Source organism: Mustela nivalis (assembly GCF_964662115.1).
Source record: "Mustela nivalis genome assembly, chromosome: 11".
Lineage (NCBI taxonomy): Eukaryota > Metazoa > Chordata > Mammalia > Carnivora > Mustelidae > Mustela > Mustela nivalis.
The window spans coordinates 45,329,993-45,348,926 of record NC_139030.1 but is presented as its reverse complement, the minus strand read 5'-3'; the positions used below and the strand labels follow the sequence as shown (position 1 = coordinate 45,348,926).

Sequence of the window (18,934 nt, the reverse complement as noted above, 5' to 3'; positions counted from 1 at the left end):
AAGGAGGACACTTGCTTGTGTGTTTGCTTTTAAGATTTTATTTATTTACTGGGCACAGAAAGAGAGAGATTACAAGTAGGCAGAGAGAAATGCAGAGAGAGAGGAAGAAGCAGGCTCTCCACTGAACAGGCAGATGCTTAACCAACTGAGCCCCTCAAGCGCCCCTAAGGACACTTGTGATGAGCACTGGAGGATGTGTGGAATTGCTGAATCACTATATGCTACCTTTTGCCTCAGTAACCCACATTTACTGAAAGATTAAAAACTTGTTTATCTAGCTGAACCCACAGCTAACAGCATTTAGTAACTCTAAAAAACACACTTAAAAAGGTAAGTGTAACTCCAAATCTACCTACTTGTGAACAAGATAATCTTTCATTTTGTCTAGTATCTCTCATTACCTTATTAAGGTGCTTCGGCAACAAGAAAAGCCCTAAGATAAATTTTTAAAGAGAACTCTAGGGAAACCTGGGTGGCTCAATTTGTTAAGCCGCTGCTTTGGGCTCAGGTCATGACCTCAGGGTCCTTGGATCTGGCCCCACACCCTACACACCAAAGCTCCCTGCTCAACAGGGAGCCTACTTCTCCCTCTGCTCCTTTACCTGCTCATGCTCTCGGTCTCTCTCTCAAATAAACAAAATCTTGGGGCGCCTGGGTGGCTCAGTGGGTTAAGCCGCTGCCTTCGGCTCAGGTCATGATCTCAGGGTCCTGGGATCCAGTCCCGCATGGGGCTCTCTGCTCAGCAGAGAGCTTCCTCCTCTCTCTCTCTCTGCCTGCCTCTCCGACTACTTGTGATTTCTCTCTGTCAAATAAATAAATAAAAATTTAAAAAAAATAAAAAATAAAAAATAAAAAATAAACAAAATCTTTCCAAAAAAAAAAAAAAAGAATTTAAAGACAACTCTAGTAGCGCCTAGGTGGCTCAGAGGGTTAAGCCTCTGCCTTCGGCTCAGGTCATGATCCCAGGGTCCCAGAATGGAGCCCCTCATAGGGCTATCCACTCAGCAGGGAGCCTGCTTCCCCCTCTCTCTCTGCCTACTTGTGATCTCCCCTGTCAAATAAATAAATAAAATCTTATAAAAAAAAAAAATAAACCAGATACCCTGGTTTCTTTCTTTCTTCCTTTCTTTCTTTCTTTCTTTTTTTTTAAGATTTTATTTATTTATTTGACAGACAGAGACCACAAGTAAGCAGACAAGCAGGCAGAGAGAGAGGAAGGGAAGCAGGCTCCACGCCAAGCAGAGAGCCCAATGCAGGGCTCGACCCCAGGACCCTGGGATCATGACCTGAACTGAAGGCAGAGGCTTTAACCCACTGAGCCACCCAAGCGCCCCAAGGGTATCTAGTTTAAATGGATTTTTCTCCTTTCTTTACAATAGCTTTAGCCTGAATGAAATACAATAAAGTATGTATACTCCTAACCAAATTCATTCTTCCCCCTAAGGGTTAGAAAAACAGATCAGATGAATATTGTACAACAGGTAACAAACCAAAGACTTGATTACATTTACTAATGGTTTCAGGCTTCATCAGGGTCTTACCATCACCCTGAACAGCTCCACCTCTGAAAATGTTAAGTCAAATACCCCTCACTAATCACACACCCACTTTTGACCAGCACACGTGTTCTTGAACCTCCTCATGTAATTAGATCCAAGACCCTTCCATTTTTCAGTCCTCTGCTATGTTCCTTCCTACCCTACATTAAGCTTTATTCTACCCATCTATTCAATCCTTCTCACACCATAACATCAATTCACTCACCCCCATCCTCTTGTCACACCTGCCCAATCAATCCTATTTCCTTATAGACATCTCTTATCTGGATATCCAAAGTACACAAATTCAAAAAACTGTCCCCAAATGGGGCACCTGTGTGGCTCAGTCTGTTCAGCATCCAACTCTTGATTTCAGCTCAGGTCATAATCTCAGGGTTGTGAGATCAAGCACCTCATCAGACTCCACGCTGACTGTGGAGACTGTTTGGAATTCTCTCCACCTCTCCCTCTACCCCTCCCCCTGCTCTGTCACATGCTCTCTCTCTCAAAAAACAAAACTGTCCCAAACTGACTTCATTAACTCTCTCCCAAGACTTGCTGGTCCTTCTACATTCAACATGTCAGTAAATGGCATCAAGAGTCATTCAGTTGGCCCAGTCCAGAAACCCAGGAGGCACACTTGATTCCACTTCTCTTTGAAACTCTCATTAGTCACCAGAACCGATAAAAAATGAAACTGTCAGGAAAACAAAGGCTCTCACCAGTGCAAGGGCTTTAAGTAGCACTACTCTACATAACAGAATTCCCCGCCTCCCACCCCAACCCAACCATAACCCTATTCACCTGCACCACAAACACTCCATACCTCCACCCAATATGTATCTACCTAAATCAGTCCTTCTCAAACTATGTGTGGTTGACCTTTGTTAAATACAATACAAATAGGAGCACCTGGTTGGCTCAGTCGGTTAGGCATATGCCTTCAGCTCAGGTCAAAATCCCAGGATCCTGGGATCAAACCCTACATCTGGCTCCCCTGAAAGCCTGCTTCTCTTTCTCGCTCTCTCTTCCCCACCACTCCTGTGCACGCTCTCTGTGTCAAATAAATAAATAATCTTTAGGAAAAAATACAATAAAATGAATTTCTTAAAAAACTTACAAAAATACTAGCACAATTTATTAGATTCAAATGACAAAAAAATTCCTCAAACAGCTATATAATTTTCTAAATGCTCATTTATAATTGCTATAGTTATCTAGCCATGGACCAGAAACAAACGAAACACTAAATCAGAACACAACTGGCCTATACCATAACTTGCATTTCCTTCATTTGCACTGATTTGTTCACTACAATACCGTGCAGAGCAGTCTTGATCTGAACTTTAACCTAAACCAAACCTGAACCTTTCTGTCAAAGAATTACTATGCTCAAAAAAAAAAAAAAAAAATATTACTATGCTCTTGGCTCCTGTCTGCACTCAAAAGAACATAAACTAACACAAAGTTCTACCAGTTTTTCTCTTGCTTTATATCCCTCTCTCCATTCAGCACTAGCTCATCTATAGTTTCTCCTTAATCCTCTCATCTCAATAAATAACCTGGATGCCTTTCTCTCCTCTGAAATACCAGAATCCTCTCCTCTATTAACTCGGCCTTCTCAACACATGGTAAGCAAAAATGCAGAAAAGTTCCACAAGAAAATTTCAAAATGCCTTTATAATCAACAAAATTACTTCCACATAGAAACACTTCCCAATGGATCTAATCCAGAACAGGGGACGAAATTCAATTACAATATCAATACAGCACATCTTTGCTATGGAATAAGCCTTCTTATATGGAAATGATATTAAATATCATTAAAGTCACAATTAGCAGATCAATCCATGATTCATCTTATAAAGCAAAACAAATCCGTCATTTCTAATTTTATTTGAGCAAGAATGGAAAGAAAACAGTGAATATAATGAATCAATTAAATAAACAAATATACTTACGTGTTAGATGAAAGATTCCATCACAGGCACTGATATGAGATAAAAAGGCATTTCCCAGGCCTTGACCATTGTGAGCTCCTTTCACAAGGCCAGCGATATCCACTACATTCAGAAAGGCAGGAATTTTGCTGAAAAACAAAAGATGGTTTTATTATAAAATAGTATTAAAAACCTGGTTATTAGCCAAATTGGTTTCCAAAATATTTTACATGAAGTAATCATTTCCCTTCTAGAACAATGTTTAGAAGACTCTCAGTAATGATTTGATAAATGAATACCAAAAAAATTAAATAAGAAATAATCTTTTAGAGGTGCCTGGGTGGCTCAGTGGGTTAAGCGTCTGCCTGAGGCTCAGGTCATGATCCCAGGGTCCTGCATCAGGTTCCCAGCTCAGCAGGGAGCCTGCTTCACCCTCTCCCTCCGCCTGCTGCTCTTCCTGCTTGTGCTCTCTCTCTCTCACTATCAAATAAATAAATAAAATCTTAAAAAAATAAAAAAGAAAGAAAGAAAGAATCTTTTAATACTTTAGGACTTTCTTACCTAGGAAAATGAAGGAAAGCTGTAAAGCAAAGTAGAGGTTTTTATTGTGCTTATAAAGAACTAAAACTCATACCATTAATTTTACTATGCAGTTCTGTTGGCCCACGCATATAGACACAAAAGCAATGGAGAACATTTTAAGAATATACTGATAAGGGGCGCCTGGGTGGCTCAGTGGGTTAAGCCGCTGCCTTCGGCTCAGGTCATGATCTCAGGGTCCTGGGATCGAGTTCCGCATCGGGCTCTCTGCTCAGCAGGGAGCCTGCTTCCTCCTCTCTATCTCTGCCTGCCTCTCTGCCTACTTGTAATCTCTCTCTGTCAAATAAATAAATAAAATCTTTAAAAAAAAAAAAAAAAGAATATACTGATAAAAAGTAATTATTATAGGGGCGCCTGGGTGGCTCAGTGGGTTAAAGCCTCTGCCTTCAGCTCAGGTCATGATCCCAGGGTCCTGGGATCAAGCCCCACATCAGGCTCTCTGCTCGGCAGGGAGCCTGCTTCCTCCTCTCTGCCTGCCTTTCTGCCTACTTGTGATCTCTGTCAAATAAATAAATAAAATCTTTAAAAAAAAAAAAGTAATTATTATAGAATGAGCCAACATACTTTGTGACAGGCACTGGACTTAGTGATTTACACGCATCATTTCAAAGTTCAAAACAACTCCATCGGGTAAGTGCTATTTATTATATCTACTTTAAAGATGAGGAAATTGAGCCTGAGAGGAATTAAGATATCTATTTACATTCAGGGGATTACTCAACTAGTGGTGACAAAACTGGGATTCAAGCACAGGATATCTGGATTTGCATTTAATCATCATGTAGGTTATATAGACCAAAAAATGCACGTAATGATGTGAACCAGTTACCAGCATAGCAATAAAAATAGAGGTACATATAAAATAACCTTTGCTTTGCTCAAAATAAAGGCATAGTTAACACAAGTTAGAAACCAAGTTAGGAAAACCAGTTGGCCATATAAATATGAAGATTAAAGGACAGTTGACCCTTGAACAACACAAGAGAAAATCCACATATAACTGTTGACTCCTCCAAAAAAACTTAACTACTCATAGCTTACTACTGACCAGAAGCCTTACCAATAACATAAACAGTTCATTAAAACGTATGTATATATGTTATATACATATAAAAATAAAGTAAGCAAGGAAAAGAAAATGTTATTAAGAAAAATCATAAGAAAGAGAAAATAAATTTACAGTACTGCACTGTAAAAAAATGTGTGTTTAAGTGGACCTGCACAGTTCAAACCCATGCTGTTCAAGGGTCAATTGTACTATGAATTATCAATTTTTTTATTTGCTTAACCACAAAGAGGCCAAATTATGTTACAGAAAAAATGAAGATGGGTTCCCATCCAATATTTTTATTTCCACAAAAGCATTTAATCAATGTTCATTAGCAAAGGAAAGGGGAAATTTTGAAAAATTAATTCCCTCACTGCCTAAAATTTCAACAAATTTGACGTCAAAGGGCTTTACAATTGTTGTTCTCTTCAGGTCTCTGAAAAAGCTTGGCAATGTCACATGACCACACAGTCTAGTGGTAACAAGGGCCCACTTCTAAAGAGTCGGGGTGGGGAGAAAAGGCAGCACAATAGCCGGGGCCTGTACAAGGCATCTCAGCCAGGGAGCCATCTAGTAGTAGTAGCTGGGAACTAAACCAGCAGTGTCCAAATCAGCCAACAAGACAGCAGGGTCAAGAGATTGGCAACATAAAATGGAACTAAACAAATAAGCACATTCATGGGACAACTGGAGAAATATAAATGGAATCTATGAATGAGATAATAACACTACATCAATGTTAATATCCTGATTTTGGTGGTTTACTGTGGTAATGAAAGAGAATTCTGGGGGCACATAGGAGGCTCAGGCAGTTACGCATCCAACTCTTGGTTTCAGCTCAGGCCATAATCCCAGAGTCCTGGGCTCCGCATCAGGCTCCCCACTGTGGAGCTCCCTGTTTCTCCCTCTCCTTCTGCCCCTGCCCCTGCTCATGTGCTCTCTCTCACTCTTCCTCTCTCTGAAATAAATAAAATCTTTAAAAAGTTAAGAACAAGAATGTCTGTAGTTAGTAAACAAATTTAAGAATTGAAATGCAATGTGACATCATGTCTGCATCGTTCTCTAAGGTTCAAAGAAATTTGGTTTCAAAGCATTCCATGGGTAATTTTACATCTTTTTATATAAATTTCAAATAATTTAGAAATAAAAAAAGGTTTCAAAAAGAAAACAGAAGCCAGTTTAAGGAGCCAATTTCAAGAATATAATTTGAACCATTTCCAATGACTGACATATCGTAACCAATTGAGCAACACTTCCATGAACAAACACATGAATGAATAAATGAAGACAAGAAAGCTCTTCCTTACAGTAGGCAGTCAACAAATAGTAAGAAGAAATGAGGAAATTACAAAATCACCATGTGGCAATCATCAATGTAATAATTCGTCAAAAAAATCAGTGGATGCTCACACTGATGGACAAGAGTAGAAAAAGTGAATAAATTTGGTATATATTTTGTGGTTAGAACTCTTAAGAATTGGGATGCCTGGGTAGCTCAGTTGGTTAAGCATCTGCCTTTGGCTCAGGTTATGATCCCAAGGTCCTAGGATCAAGTCCTGCATTGGGCTCCTTACTCAAGGGGTAGCCTTCTCCCTCTGTCTGCCATTCCCCCTGCTTATGCTTTCTCTCTCTCTGACAAATAAATAAAATCTTTCAGGGGGGGGGGGGAGGGGAAAGAACCCATAAGAATTTTTGATAGATTGGATACAGGGGTGAGGAAAGAGAAGAATCAAAAATAAATCTTGGACTTGGACTTGACTTGAGGAACTGAGGAAACAGCATATTTATTGAATTATGAAAGTCCTGAAGAACAAACTTGGCACAAGGGAGAATGAAATGAAGAGGTCCATTTTGGACATGTCAAGTCTGAGGCACCTATTTAGTCATTCAAGTGTCAATGTCAAGAAGGTAATTAGATATGTCTGTAGATCAGCAGACTTTAAGAAAAGAGACAGAAACTTGGGATTCATCAGCACATTTCAAATAGTGAGAAACTAAAGACAAACTAAACTCTCAAAAATGGGGAAATAAACTGTACATCCATATAATATGGTATTAAAGTTATATTAGAAATTATTACTTAAATCTGTATTTTTTTAATCTAGAAAAAACATCAGTAATAGCTCAAGTAAAAATATATTCTAATTTTTGTAAGTATTGTGTAAACCTTCAGGAAAAAATATGGAAGGATATACCTCCAAAGTACTTATTCCTGTGCTATCAAGGTATAGGTGGTTTCTATTCTTTTCTTTATACATTTCCATCCTGTCCGAACTTCTACAATGAACCTGTATTACTTTATTTTTTCTAATTAAAGATATAATACATGCTTGTTACAAAAACTTCAAACAATACAGACTACAGTAAGGTAAAATTTTTTTAATAATAAATAATAAATAAATGAAAAAAAAGTAAAAACCACCTAAAATTTCCACTACCCAAAGATAACTGTCAAACAGTTCATACATTTTCCTATGAATATACATGTACATATATAATTTTACAAGCATGAAACGATATAAATACAGGCTACTGACTCCCTCACCTTCATACTCCCTTGAAAAAAATAACTGCAATGTTAATAGCCAGATATATCCTTTCTCATCTTTCTCTACGCTCTCTACATTACAATCGCCCATAACACTTTAATTTTGGAGAAAAAAACACTCTGTGTGATTTTTCTTAAGTAAACTATGCCACACATGGGCCTCAAACTCACCAAGATCTGACCCAAGATCAGCAGACGCATCTTCTACCAACTAAGCCACCCAGGCAACCCCCTCTGTGATGGTAAATATGTCACTTACATATTTTTACTCAGTCTACATAAGGTCAACAAATAAACAACGGCATAAAGATTTTCCTACCTTGCTGGTTTGTGGTACTGGCAAAGAAAGTCAAACCTTTCATCTGGCACAGGTACTCTGCTCTCATTAGGATCAATAGTGCAGAAGGGGAAGTTTTCTGCAGAAGCCTGACTATTGGTTAATACATTGAAGAAGGTAGATTTCCTAAAATAAACAAAAACAATTTCAATCAATTCTTAGGTTAACACTGAGAAAAACTTATCTCATTTTCATTTCAATGCTCAAAGAAGACCCATGATAATTTTAAAAGCAATCTGGGAAGGGAAGGTGGAGAATAACAGAAATGAATGAAATTTACTAACAGAAACAAACTTTTTTACTAACGGAAAAGAATGAAATTTACAACAATACGGCTCGTGATTTATAATCAGGTTATGTTCCTGTCTCAGTCTATTTGAAATTTGAAAAGCACTTTCCCGAAGAATCTTTGTTATAAGTAATAACTAGTTTCACACACTATAAAAAGTATTTTACTCCTAAAGTACCTGGTAGTAGCAGTACCACTCCACCATATCTAAAATAATCTTCTTTAGCATAAACGTACAGAGTTGTGCATCTAGTTAGGTCAACCACTTTCCAAGCATGCTGAATTGGGAAATAGATGCCAATTATCTAATAGGAAATGGGAAGCTGGAGCTCAGACTCCCTAACTAATTGTTAATAATACAGATTACTGTTAAATCTGGAGTAATGAACTGTGAATTATGAAAAATCAAAATGTGGGAACACCTGGGTGGCTCAGTTGGTTAAGTATCTGCCTTTGGCTCAGGTCACGATCCCAGGGTCCTGGGATCAAGTCCTGCATGGGCTCCTTGCTCAGCAGAGAACCTGTTTCTCCCTCTGCCTGCTGCTCCCCTCCTTGTGCTCTCTCTCTCTCTCTCTGACAAATAAATAAATAAATAAAAGCTAAAAAATTTATTAAAAGAAAAAGCAAAGGTATAATAAATAAAATAAAAACAAGGTACAATAAGTTGAGAAAAAAATCTATTAGTAATAAATTGTCAAGGTGCCTGGGTGGCTCAGTAGGTTAAGCATCTATCTTCAGCTCAAGTCATGATCCCAGGGTCCTGGGATGGAGCCGAGTCTAGCTCCCTGCTCAGCAAAGAGTCTGCTTCTCTCTCTCCTCCCTGCTTGTGCTCTCTTTCTCTCACCATCTCTGTCTCTCTCTCAAATAAATAAATATTTAAAATAATAATAGTAATAATAATAAATTGTTGTTAATGTTCTAATTTTTTGATTCTTATCAGGTAATACATGATCAGAGAATGCCAACTCATATTAACACTAGCTACACTTTTCTTTTTTTCTTTCTTTTTTTTTAAAGTAGACTCCACACCAAGTATGGAACCCACTGCAGGGCTTGAACTGACAACCTTGAGATCAAGACCTGAGCTGAGCTCAAGAGTCAGATGCTTAACCAACTGAGCCACCCAGGCACCCACAGCTAAATTTCTAAAATATGATCATTACAGTGCCAAAAATCATGAGTAAAATCCGAAACAAAATGGGATTTTTAAAGGTTTGTTGATCTGTTCTGTACTATTTTCCAATTCCATCATTAATATGGACAGCAGAGAATTCACGATAGTGAATATTCTTGCTCCAAAAATAGAACTATGCACACATGTGGACATAAAATGAAAATTACTGTTACATATTCTTTTTTTTTTCACCTTTACATATTCTTTTTAAACTGGAGGAACTGAGGAAGTACCTAAGGATTATGTGGGAATTATAAAGGTGGTACTTGCTAACTCTAGCTAGACCTAATTATGTAAAAATGTCTGCATATGAACCAAATTTGATAATGAAAGAAAATTCAAAAAAGTGCAACGGTTATGTTAGGATGGTAGGATTATAAATAATTATTATTCTCCCTTTTTCAAAGATTTTATTTATTTGTCAGAGAGAGAGAAAGCGCTCAAGAATGTGTGTTCACAAGCAGGGGGAGTAGCAGAGGGAAAGAAAGTAGGCTCCCTGCTGAGTAAAGAGCCCATACGGAAGGATGGGCTGCAGGATATTGGAGTGGGGACTGGATCCTAGAACCCTGGGATCATGACCGGAGCTAAAGGTAGCCACTTAACTGACAGAGCCATCCAGATGTCCCTCCCTCTTTTTCAGACAACTTTTTAAGATAAAAATGTCTATTAAGGCCATCTGGGTGGCTTAGTCATTAAGCGGCTGCCTTCAGCTCAGGTCATGATCCCAGGGTCCTGGGATAGAGGCCCACATTGGGCTCCCTGCTAGGCGGGAAGCCTGCTTCTCCCTCTCCCTCTCCCACTCCCCCTGCTTGTGTTCCTTCTCTCTGTCAAATAAATAAATAAAATCTTTTTTTTTAAATGTCTATTAAGATGTAACCTAAGCCCATAGGAAGAAATTTACACTTAACTACAATTAGCTCATCTGATTGAACTTTTTATTTTTTTTATTTTTTTTTTTTTAAGATTTTATTTATTTATTTGACAGACAGAGATTACACGTAGGCAGAGAAGCAGGCAGAGAGAGGAGGAAGCAGGCTCCCTGCCGAGCAGAGAGCCCGATGTGGGACTCGATCCCAGGACCCTGAGATCATGACCTGAGCCGAAGGCAGCGGATTAACCCACTGAGCCACCCAGGCGCCCCTGATTGAACTTTTTAACCAAAGAAGTAACCCCTTTAAAAAACAAAATAAAACAAAACAAAAAAATCTGTGAGACCCTTATAAGAGAATTATGAACAAAAAGTAACAGTCAAGGCTTATTTAAATACTACTGGTGAAAGTATATTTTGGCAACAAGACACCTTTAACTTGTACCTGTCTATAGTTCTTTAAATATTATTCTCATATCACATTCAGACTAAACATTTTTGAATAAAGAAGAAATGTTTACTAAAATAGCCACTTAAATCATTACTGGTTACTTAGAGCACCACTCGCCAAATCAGTAGCCTTTAAATGCCTACCGATAAAAGAATTAGTAAGAACGTAAAGACATGCATTACCAGCCCTCTTTCCAGCCTGGTATAAGGACCAGTATTTTGAAAATATCTCACATGTTGATGTTAAGTCGTGTTTTAGACCAAGAAGCTAGATTAAGACTCAGCCAACAATCCACTAAGTAATACTGACTGTTGTAGAATTTATACCGGCAATTTCTGTGAGTCTGGTAACAATCCCAGAACTGTAGGAATGAAAAAAAAAAAGTAGTAATTTCTTTGTAATTAAGATTTTATTTTAAAGTAATCTGTACACTCAATGTGGGGCTCAAACTCACAACACTGAGATCAAGAGTTGTATGCTCTTTCGACTAGGCCAGTCAGGTGCCCCGAAATCACTACTTTCTGTAAAGCTAGCTTTAAATTTCAATCTTGTTATGATAAATGTTACAGCACTTAATTTAAAATAATCTATATATTTATAAAGTTCTTCTGTGTATTTATAAAGTTCTAGTCCACCTACTTCCAAAAAGATTCTGAAGCTAAATACAATTTTTCAAATTAATACATATAAGGCAGATGATTTTTTAAAAAGAGAACTCACATTAAGATTATGATCTTTAAAAAAAAAGTATTATAATCTTTAAATACCATGTCCATTAACAATAACCAGGACGGGCGCCTGGGTGGCTTAGTCCGATAAGCATCCATCTTCAGCTCAGGTCATGATCTCAGGGTTCTGGGACCCAGCTCTGCATCAGGATCCCTGCTCAGCAGGAAACCTGCTTCTCCCTCTCCCTCTTCCTGCCTCCAGCTCATGTTCTCTCTCACTATCTCTCTCTTTCTCTCTCTCTCTAATAAATGAACAAAAAATAAAATAAAATAACCAAAACGTCTTGGAGAAATGGCTGGTTCCAGGTCTGGGACTAGAAATATGCAAGGTAAGTCTCAATTTTTCCCACATAAAAGAAGGAAGCTATTAAAGAAAATAATCAAAAGGATTCTGAAGCCAACTTGAATAGCCAAATATAGATCAATCTGGGCATCAATAAAAACGGCTATGATAACTGTAACAAATCAAGTAACTTTATATCCTTGAGTTGTCAATAATCCTCAATAAAACAAAACCAAAAGAAACCCTCTCTGGCCACCTTTTGAGGATGCTAGGATGACTGATTCTTTTAAAGATTAAGTAAAGCACTTATTTCCTATATGAACTGTACTTTTACAGTAATAAAGAGTTGATTAAGAAGAGATTATCTTTTGGACATATTCTAGCCAATAAATGAGGAAAAAATAAGAAACTCAGAATAATACCATTTTGCAACCCCCAAGAAATTAATGGAGCTCGGTAATGATCACCAATGACAGTAATACTGCAAAAAGAAAAATAAAATAAAATACATAGTGCCTCCTAGCAGAAGAAAAATATATACAACATCTTTCAAGTATTAACATAAAAATTATCAAAAATTATCTGATACTAGGGACGCCTGGGTGGCTCAGCAGGTTAAAGCCTCTGCCTTCAGCTCAGGTCATGATCCCAGGGTTCTGGGATTGAGCCCTGCATATGAACCTCTGCTCAGCAGGGAGTCTGCTTCCTTCTCTCTCTCTGTGCCTCCCTCTCCACCTATTTGTGATCTCTGTCAAATAAATAAATAAAAATCTTTAAAAGGAATTATCTAATACTAATCCAAACAAACTTTTGGCTATTACTACCACTTAATAGGAAATACGGACGAAAGAAGAATATATTAAAGGACACCACAGAGAAACAACCAACAGAATTCAGACTTTGGAAAATTCTAGAAGATAAACAACCAGATTTCTTCAATAAGTCAATTTTGAGAAGGCAGAAATTCTATTTCTGGGTGAGATGCATACTCACAACAGACTAGAACTCTCAAGCAGAACTAGAAAAGTCATGTAAATGCAGAATACAGAAAACATCTGTTTGAAGGGGTTAGAAATCTACAAATACGTGGGGGGTTTGGGGGGTAGAAAGGGAAGGACACGGGGCGCCTGGGTGGCTCAGTGGGTTAAAGCCTCTGCCTTCAGCTCAGGTGGTGATCCCAGGGTCCTGGGATGGAGCCCCACACCTCCTCTCTCTCTGCCTGCCTCTCTGCCTACCTGTGATCTCTGTCTGTCAAATAAATAAATAAAATCTTTAAAAAAAAAAAAAGGGGGGGAAGGAGACAAACCATGAGAGACTCTTATCTCACAAAACAAACTGAGGGTTGCAGGGGAGAGGGGGTGTTAGGGAGAGGGTGATGGGGTTATGGACATTGGGGAGGGTACCTGTACCCCTGGGGCTAATAATACATTATATGTTTATAAAAATTTTTTTAAAAAAAGAAAGAAATCTGGAAATGGAAAAAAATCTTAAAGAAGTGATCTGATCACTTTCACCCTGAGAACATTTGCCCGTTCAGGAAAGAGGAAGGAGGCCAAGAATTCAGGCTTTACACTCATGGAAAGCTAATGCTGGAGGGCAGAGAACCCAGCAAAGCCCCCAGAGGAGTCTTAAATCTCAAGAACATGATCAGTTTTCACCTGAGAATATTTCTCCCCAGAAAGAAAACCACAAAATGTGCTGAAACAAATGGTGACATAAATTGACCCACTCCCCTATACCTTACTTCCCTCCACACAAAAAAATAAATTGGTTGCCAGAATAACCCATCAGTCCTTATTGATCCAAAATTTAACTAAAATAATTTATACCTGCAATGAAAATACTACAAAGTAATGTTACAAAAAAGTACTAAAGTAAAATGTGAATGTATTAATTAATCCAAACACATATAGAACACTTGCGCCTTTTTGGGGGGACAATTATATTTTTTAGTATTGTAGTTTAAAAATTGCTCATTGTTATTATTATAGTCATAGTAATTATAACATAAAAAGGCCAGAGAGGATCTATGGGCTTGTTTTCAAATTTATGGCTATCATTAAGATAGTATTTTTGACTGCCTATCTTAACAAAAATATTTTATACTAAAGGAAAAATGTTATCCCTTAAAACAGAGAAAAACACAGTAAAAGAAAGCCCCATTATCTTTTAGACTGAAAAAAATCTTACATACAGCCAAACTAAACTTGGAAGACAATCTCCATTTACACAAAATGTCTCATCTTGGCCATGGATTTTAAATTTCATAAAGTCCAAGTCATTTGTACCTTTCAAGAGTTATAAGTATAAAAAAGTAAAATGAAATAAGAAACAAGAAAAGGAAATGTCTAAGGATTATTACTATAGGCTTCAGTGGCAAGTTAAGACATTTGATCTACTCAAATCTATTAAAGGAAAGCCTTGTGAATTTAAAAGTTTTGGCTTACATCTAGACTGTGAAAGCCCATAAGGCTTTTTGTGAAATGAGGATTTTACACACATACACACCCAGAAACACAGACATATAAAGGTTATTATTAAAACTTCAAAATAGGAGGGCACCTGGGTGGCTCAGTTGGTTAAGTTTCTGCCTTCGGCTCAGTCATGATCCCAGCATCCTGAGATCCAGCCTCACACCTAGCTCCTTGCTCAGCGGGGAGCTTGCTTCTCCCTCTCCATCTGCCTGCCATTTCCCCCTACTTGTGCTCTCTCTCTCTGTTAAATAAAATTTTAAAAATCTTTAAAAAGAAAAAAAAAGCTTCAAAATAGGAGAAAAATTCAAAATTGTAAGAATTTTTCTTATGCAAGAATGGGCTTACATAAATATTATTTCAACAATGATCACACTACAAAGAAAAAAGTGACTACACTTAATGACTGCCCCCTCCATTTAGGATCTAAATATTTTTGAAATTACATATTTTACTGTAATAAGTAAACCTGATTGAAAAGATGTTTTATCTAGAACCTTATGCGAAATCACAACATGTATTGGGAAGTCAGGATGCCGATGCAAATTCCCACAGCATTCTGAATTAACCATTTATAAAACAAACATCTGGGACGCCTGGGTGGCTCAGTGCGTTAAGCCGCTGCTTTCGGCTCAGGTCATGATCTCAGGGTTCTGGGATCGAGTCCCGCGTCGGGCTCTCTGCTTGGCAGGGAGCCTGCTTCCCTCTCTCTCTCTCTGCCTGCCTCTCCATCTACTTGTGATTTCTCTCTGTCAAATAAATAAATAAAATCTTTAAAAAAAAAAAAAATCTGAAACATGGAAAAAAGTAGAATGTTCTTTCACTAAACTGTTAAAAAAAAAAGTATCTATCTGTTAGACAAAAGAAATAAACAGGGATAACAGAAATGAATATCAATGTGTGTATACATGGGTTAGTATAACCACATATATTTCCTAACTCTATCAGGTGAGAGAGCCTAAAAGCAATTAATACTCTAGTATCAAAAATCATACCTAGAGTCAGATATTAGTTTCTAAATACCACTCTCCAGTAGAAACCAGGGCCCCCTGGAAACAAGGCTAGTACAGGAAAAAAAAAAAAAAAAAAAAAAAAATAGGAGCCTAAAATATCTTACAGTGTCATAGAGGAAGTGCTTTAAAAAAAAAAAAACAAAGAGGGGTGCCTGGGTGGCTCAGTGGATTAGACATCTGCCTTTGGTTCAGGTCATGATCTTGGGGTCCTGGGATCAAGCCCCACATCAAGCTCCTGGCTCAGCTGAGAGCCTGCTTCTCCCTCTGCCTGCCCCTTCCCCTGCTTGGGCTCTCTCTATCTTTGACAAATAGATAAATTAGATCTAGGAAGAAAAGAAAGAAAGAAAGAAAGAAAGAAAGAAAGAAAGAAAGAAAGAAAGAAAGGAAGGAAGGAAGGAAGGAAGGAAGGAAGGAAGGAAGGAAGGAAGGAAGGAAGGAGGGAAGGAAGGAAGGAAAAGAGAAAAGAAAAGAGAACAAAAGGGGTACCCAGGTGGTTCAGTGGGTTAAGCATCTGCCTTTGGTTCAGGTCATGATCCTGGAGTCCCTGGCATGATCCTGGAGTTCAGGGCTCAAGCTCCCTGCTGGGCTCCCTACTCAGCAGGGAGTCTGCTTCTGCCTTTCCCTCTGTCCCTCCTCCCGCCCCCCCAAGCATACTCTCTCTCTCAAATAAATAAATTAAAATCTTTTTTAAAAATTATTATTTATTTGAGAGAGAGCAAACACACCCATGCGTGGGGGGAGAGTGGTGGAGGGAGAGAGTGAGAATCCCCAAGTGGACTCCACACTGAGTATGGAGCCCAACATGTGGTCAATCCAACAACCCTGAGATCATGACCTGAGCGGAAATCAAGAGTTGTTACTCAACCAACTGAGCCACCCAGATGCCCCCGTCAGGGAAACTTAAAAAAGAAACAGGATATTTGAATAGCCTCAAATTATCTTTCCCTTATAATATTAACTAATTACCGTGGATGGTTTTAACAAATGTCCACAAATTTTCTGATACTCCTTCCTTCTGGAGGTGGAGCTTCATTCCCTAATTCTTGAGTAATAAGTTGTGTTGATATCATACACCCCTTAATATGATGCTATGAGGATATTTCACTTCCATGGTATTCTTCCCAAATGTCCATGCATGATTTCTGGTATCAAAACATATTACAAAGCTACAGTAATAAAAAGTGTGGAACTAACAAAGACACAGACACCAGTGGAATAGAACAGAGAGTTCAGAAATAAACCCTCACATATATAGTTGAATGATCTTCAACTAGAGTGCCAAGACCATAAAATGGGAAAAAGACTATATCTTCAACAAATGGTGTTGAGAAAACTGGACAGCCATATGCAAAAGGATAAAATTGGATCCCCACCATATAAAAAATTTAACTCAAAATGGATTAAGGACCTAAATGTAGGACCTAAAACTCTAACAGTCCTAGAAGAAAACATAAGAAGGAAACAACAGAGTGAAAAGACAACTTATAAAATGGGAGAAAATTGCAAATCATATGTCCAATAAGGGATTAATATCCAGATATTAGAATAAAAAACTCCTATAACTCAACAAAAGTAACCTTTAAAAGTTACACACCTGGACAAATGACCTGCATAAGCATTTCTCTAAAGAGGATAAACAAATGGTCAATAAGCAACTGAAAAGATGCTCAACATCACTAATTATCAGGGAAATGCAAATCAATAGCACAATAAGATATCACTTCACAGCTATTAGGATGGTTACCATCCAAAAAACAGAAAATAACAAGTGTTGGGGCAGAATGTAGAGAAACTAGAACTCTAGTACATTACTGATGGAATATAAAATGGTACAGCCACCATGGAAAACAGTAAGGAGGTTTCTCAAAACTCTAAAAGTAGAATATCATATGATTCAAAAACCCTTATTTCAGGGTATTTATACAAAATTAAAAATAGGATCTCAAAGAGATATTTATAATCCATATTTGTTGCAGCATCATTCACAATAGCCAAGAGGTGGAAGCAACCCAAAGACAAATCTGTTGTCTATCAACAGATGTATGGATAAAGAAAATGCAGTATATACACAGAACAGCATACTACTTGGCCTTCAAAAGGGAAATCCTGCCACATACTAAAAGACAGATAAAATTTGAGAATGTTTTCCCCATGCTCAGCGCTGAGTGAAATAAACCAGGACAAATACCGTATGATTCCACTTACATGGGATACTGACTGCTGTCAAAGTCATGTAAACAGAAAGGAGAATGGTGGTTGACAGGGGCTAGGAAGAGGGAAAAATGGAAAATTGTTCAATGGGTACAGAGTTCCAGATCTGCAAGATGAAAAAGTTCTAGAGATGTATTACCTAACAATGAGAATACAGTTAATACTACTCAACTGTACCCTTAAGAATGTTTAAAGGGTAACTTATATTGTGTTTCATACCATAATTTTTTTTAAAAGTTCACAGCAGGAAAAAAACATTAAATCTGAATTGACATTACACAAAATACCTACATCCATACATTACAAAAATAAAATTTTCCATGACCTTTAAAAGATCTGTACTAGAAAAAAGGACATTAATGGGAAACTTGGTGAAAGCTAAATAAAGTCTACAATAGTAAGCAAGTAAATGAGCAAAAAATAAACCTATCTGAAATTATGTTGTAATACAACAACAGAGATGAGAATTCTAAATAAAGAAAAAAACACTGAAATTTAAAAGATTTAAGAAAAAGTCATCTATCAAGTACTTTTAAGGGACCCAATTACTGCTGAAATAATAACAGGAAAGACTGAAAAGGAGAGCAGAACTGTCATCCAAAAGATTATTCAAAACACGTTAAAAAAGAGAAAGCAAATAATTCCCAAATCACAAATTTCCATGAAAGAGCAGGCACACTGGAACGTTGACAAGCGTACAATAAGACTGAAGTTCATTTAAAATGGTACTGGGGAGTTTTGCTTTCCCTTCTACTATGGGATTGCCCTCTTGCCGTAAAGAGCTATAAAACTAAACAAAACATATAAAATAACAATTTTCAGACAGAGGACAGTATGTAGCACAGCCCTGTGTTCCCTAAGAGAACAACAAATGAACTAAGCTCTACAACTGCCTCCGCTTACTGCCTAAAAGTGCTTTCAAAGCCACAGAACAGGGAGGGAGATCGAACAGAACCTGGCAGTCATACCATGTGAAAGAGACGGAGATGAGAGTTCGAGGAGGCCAAACCAGCTAGAATTTACAGGGCAGTGTAATGGAAAGAAGGAGCTACACAAAGGGAGGGCTCTGGAGATCAGCAAAAGGTGTCCTCAAGACTATGGCAAGTAATGATTTGTACATGAGTAAATTCAGTCTCCAAAAGGCCAGGAGGAAAAAAAAAAAAAAAACACTCAAAAGAAACAGTGAACAATCTCAGGCTCACACAGAGCTTGGAAGAGTTCACAGTCCTACCAGCCAGAGTAGAGAGACCATAAAATATAAGGGAACTTGGGTAGAGTCCTCAAAAGAATCGAATCTTATATATGGACAAAAACTATTTCAATTCATCATAAGAAAACATACTAGGACACCTCAAAATAATCAAAATGATACACAAATAACTAAATGCCAGAACAAAGTCCAACACTCTCTAAAGGAATACTTTAAAATGCAGCA

The 18,934-nt window shown here is 37.8% G+C and overlaps 2 protein-coding genes across 3 annotated transcripts in view; one reads left to right on the top strand and one right to left on the bottom strand.

Moving 5' to 3' along the window:
- The window catches only part of SCRN3 (secernin 3), a 345,735-nt gene that overhangs the window by 170,003 nt on the left and 156,798 nt on the right, over positions 1 to 18,934 (top strand). The window lies entirely within an intron of this gene.
- The window catches only part of OLA1 (Obg like ATPase 1), a 180,079-nt gene that overhangs the window by 151,013 nt on the left and 10,132 nt on the right, over positions 1 to 18,934 (bottom strand). For both annotated transcript variants that reach the window (XM_082689563.1, XM_082689564.1), the window contains 2 exons: positions 7,994 to 8,137; positions 3,500 to 3,627 (listed from right to left, as the gene is read on the bottom strand). In XM_082689563.1, coding sequence (XP_082545689.1) covers positions 3,500 to 3,627; positions 7,994 to 8,137 — 272 coding nt within the window. The remainder of the gene's footprint in view (positions 1 to 3,499; positions 3,628 to 7,993; positions 8,138 to 18,934) is intronic.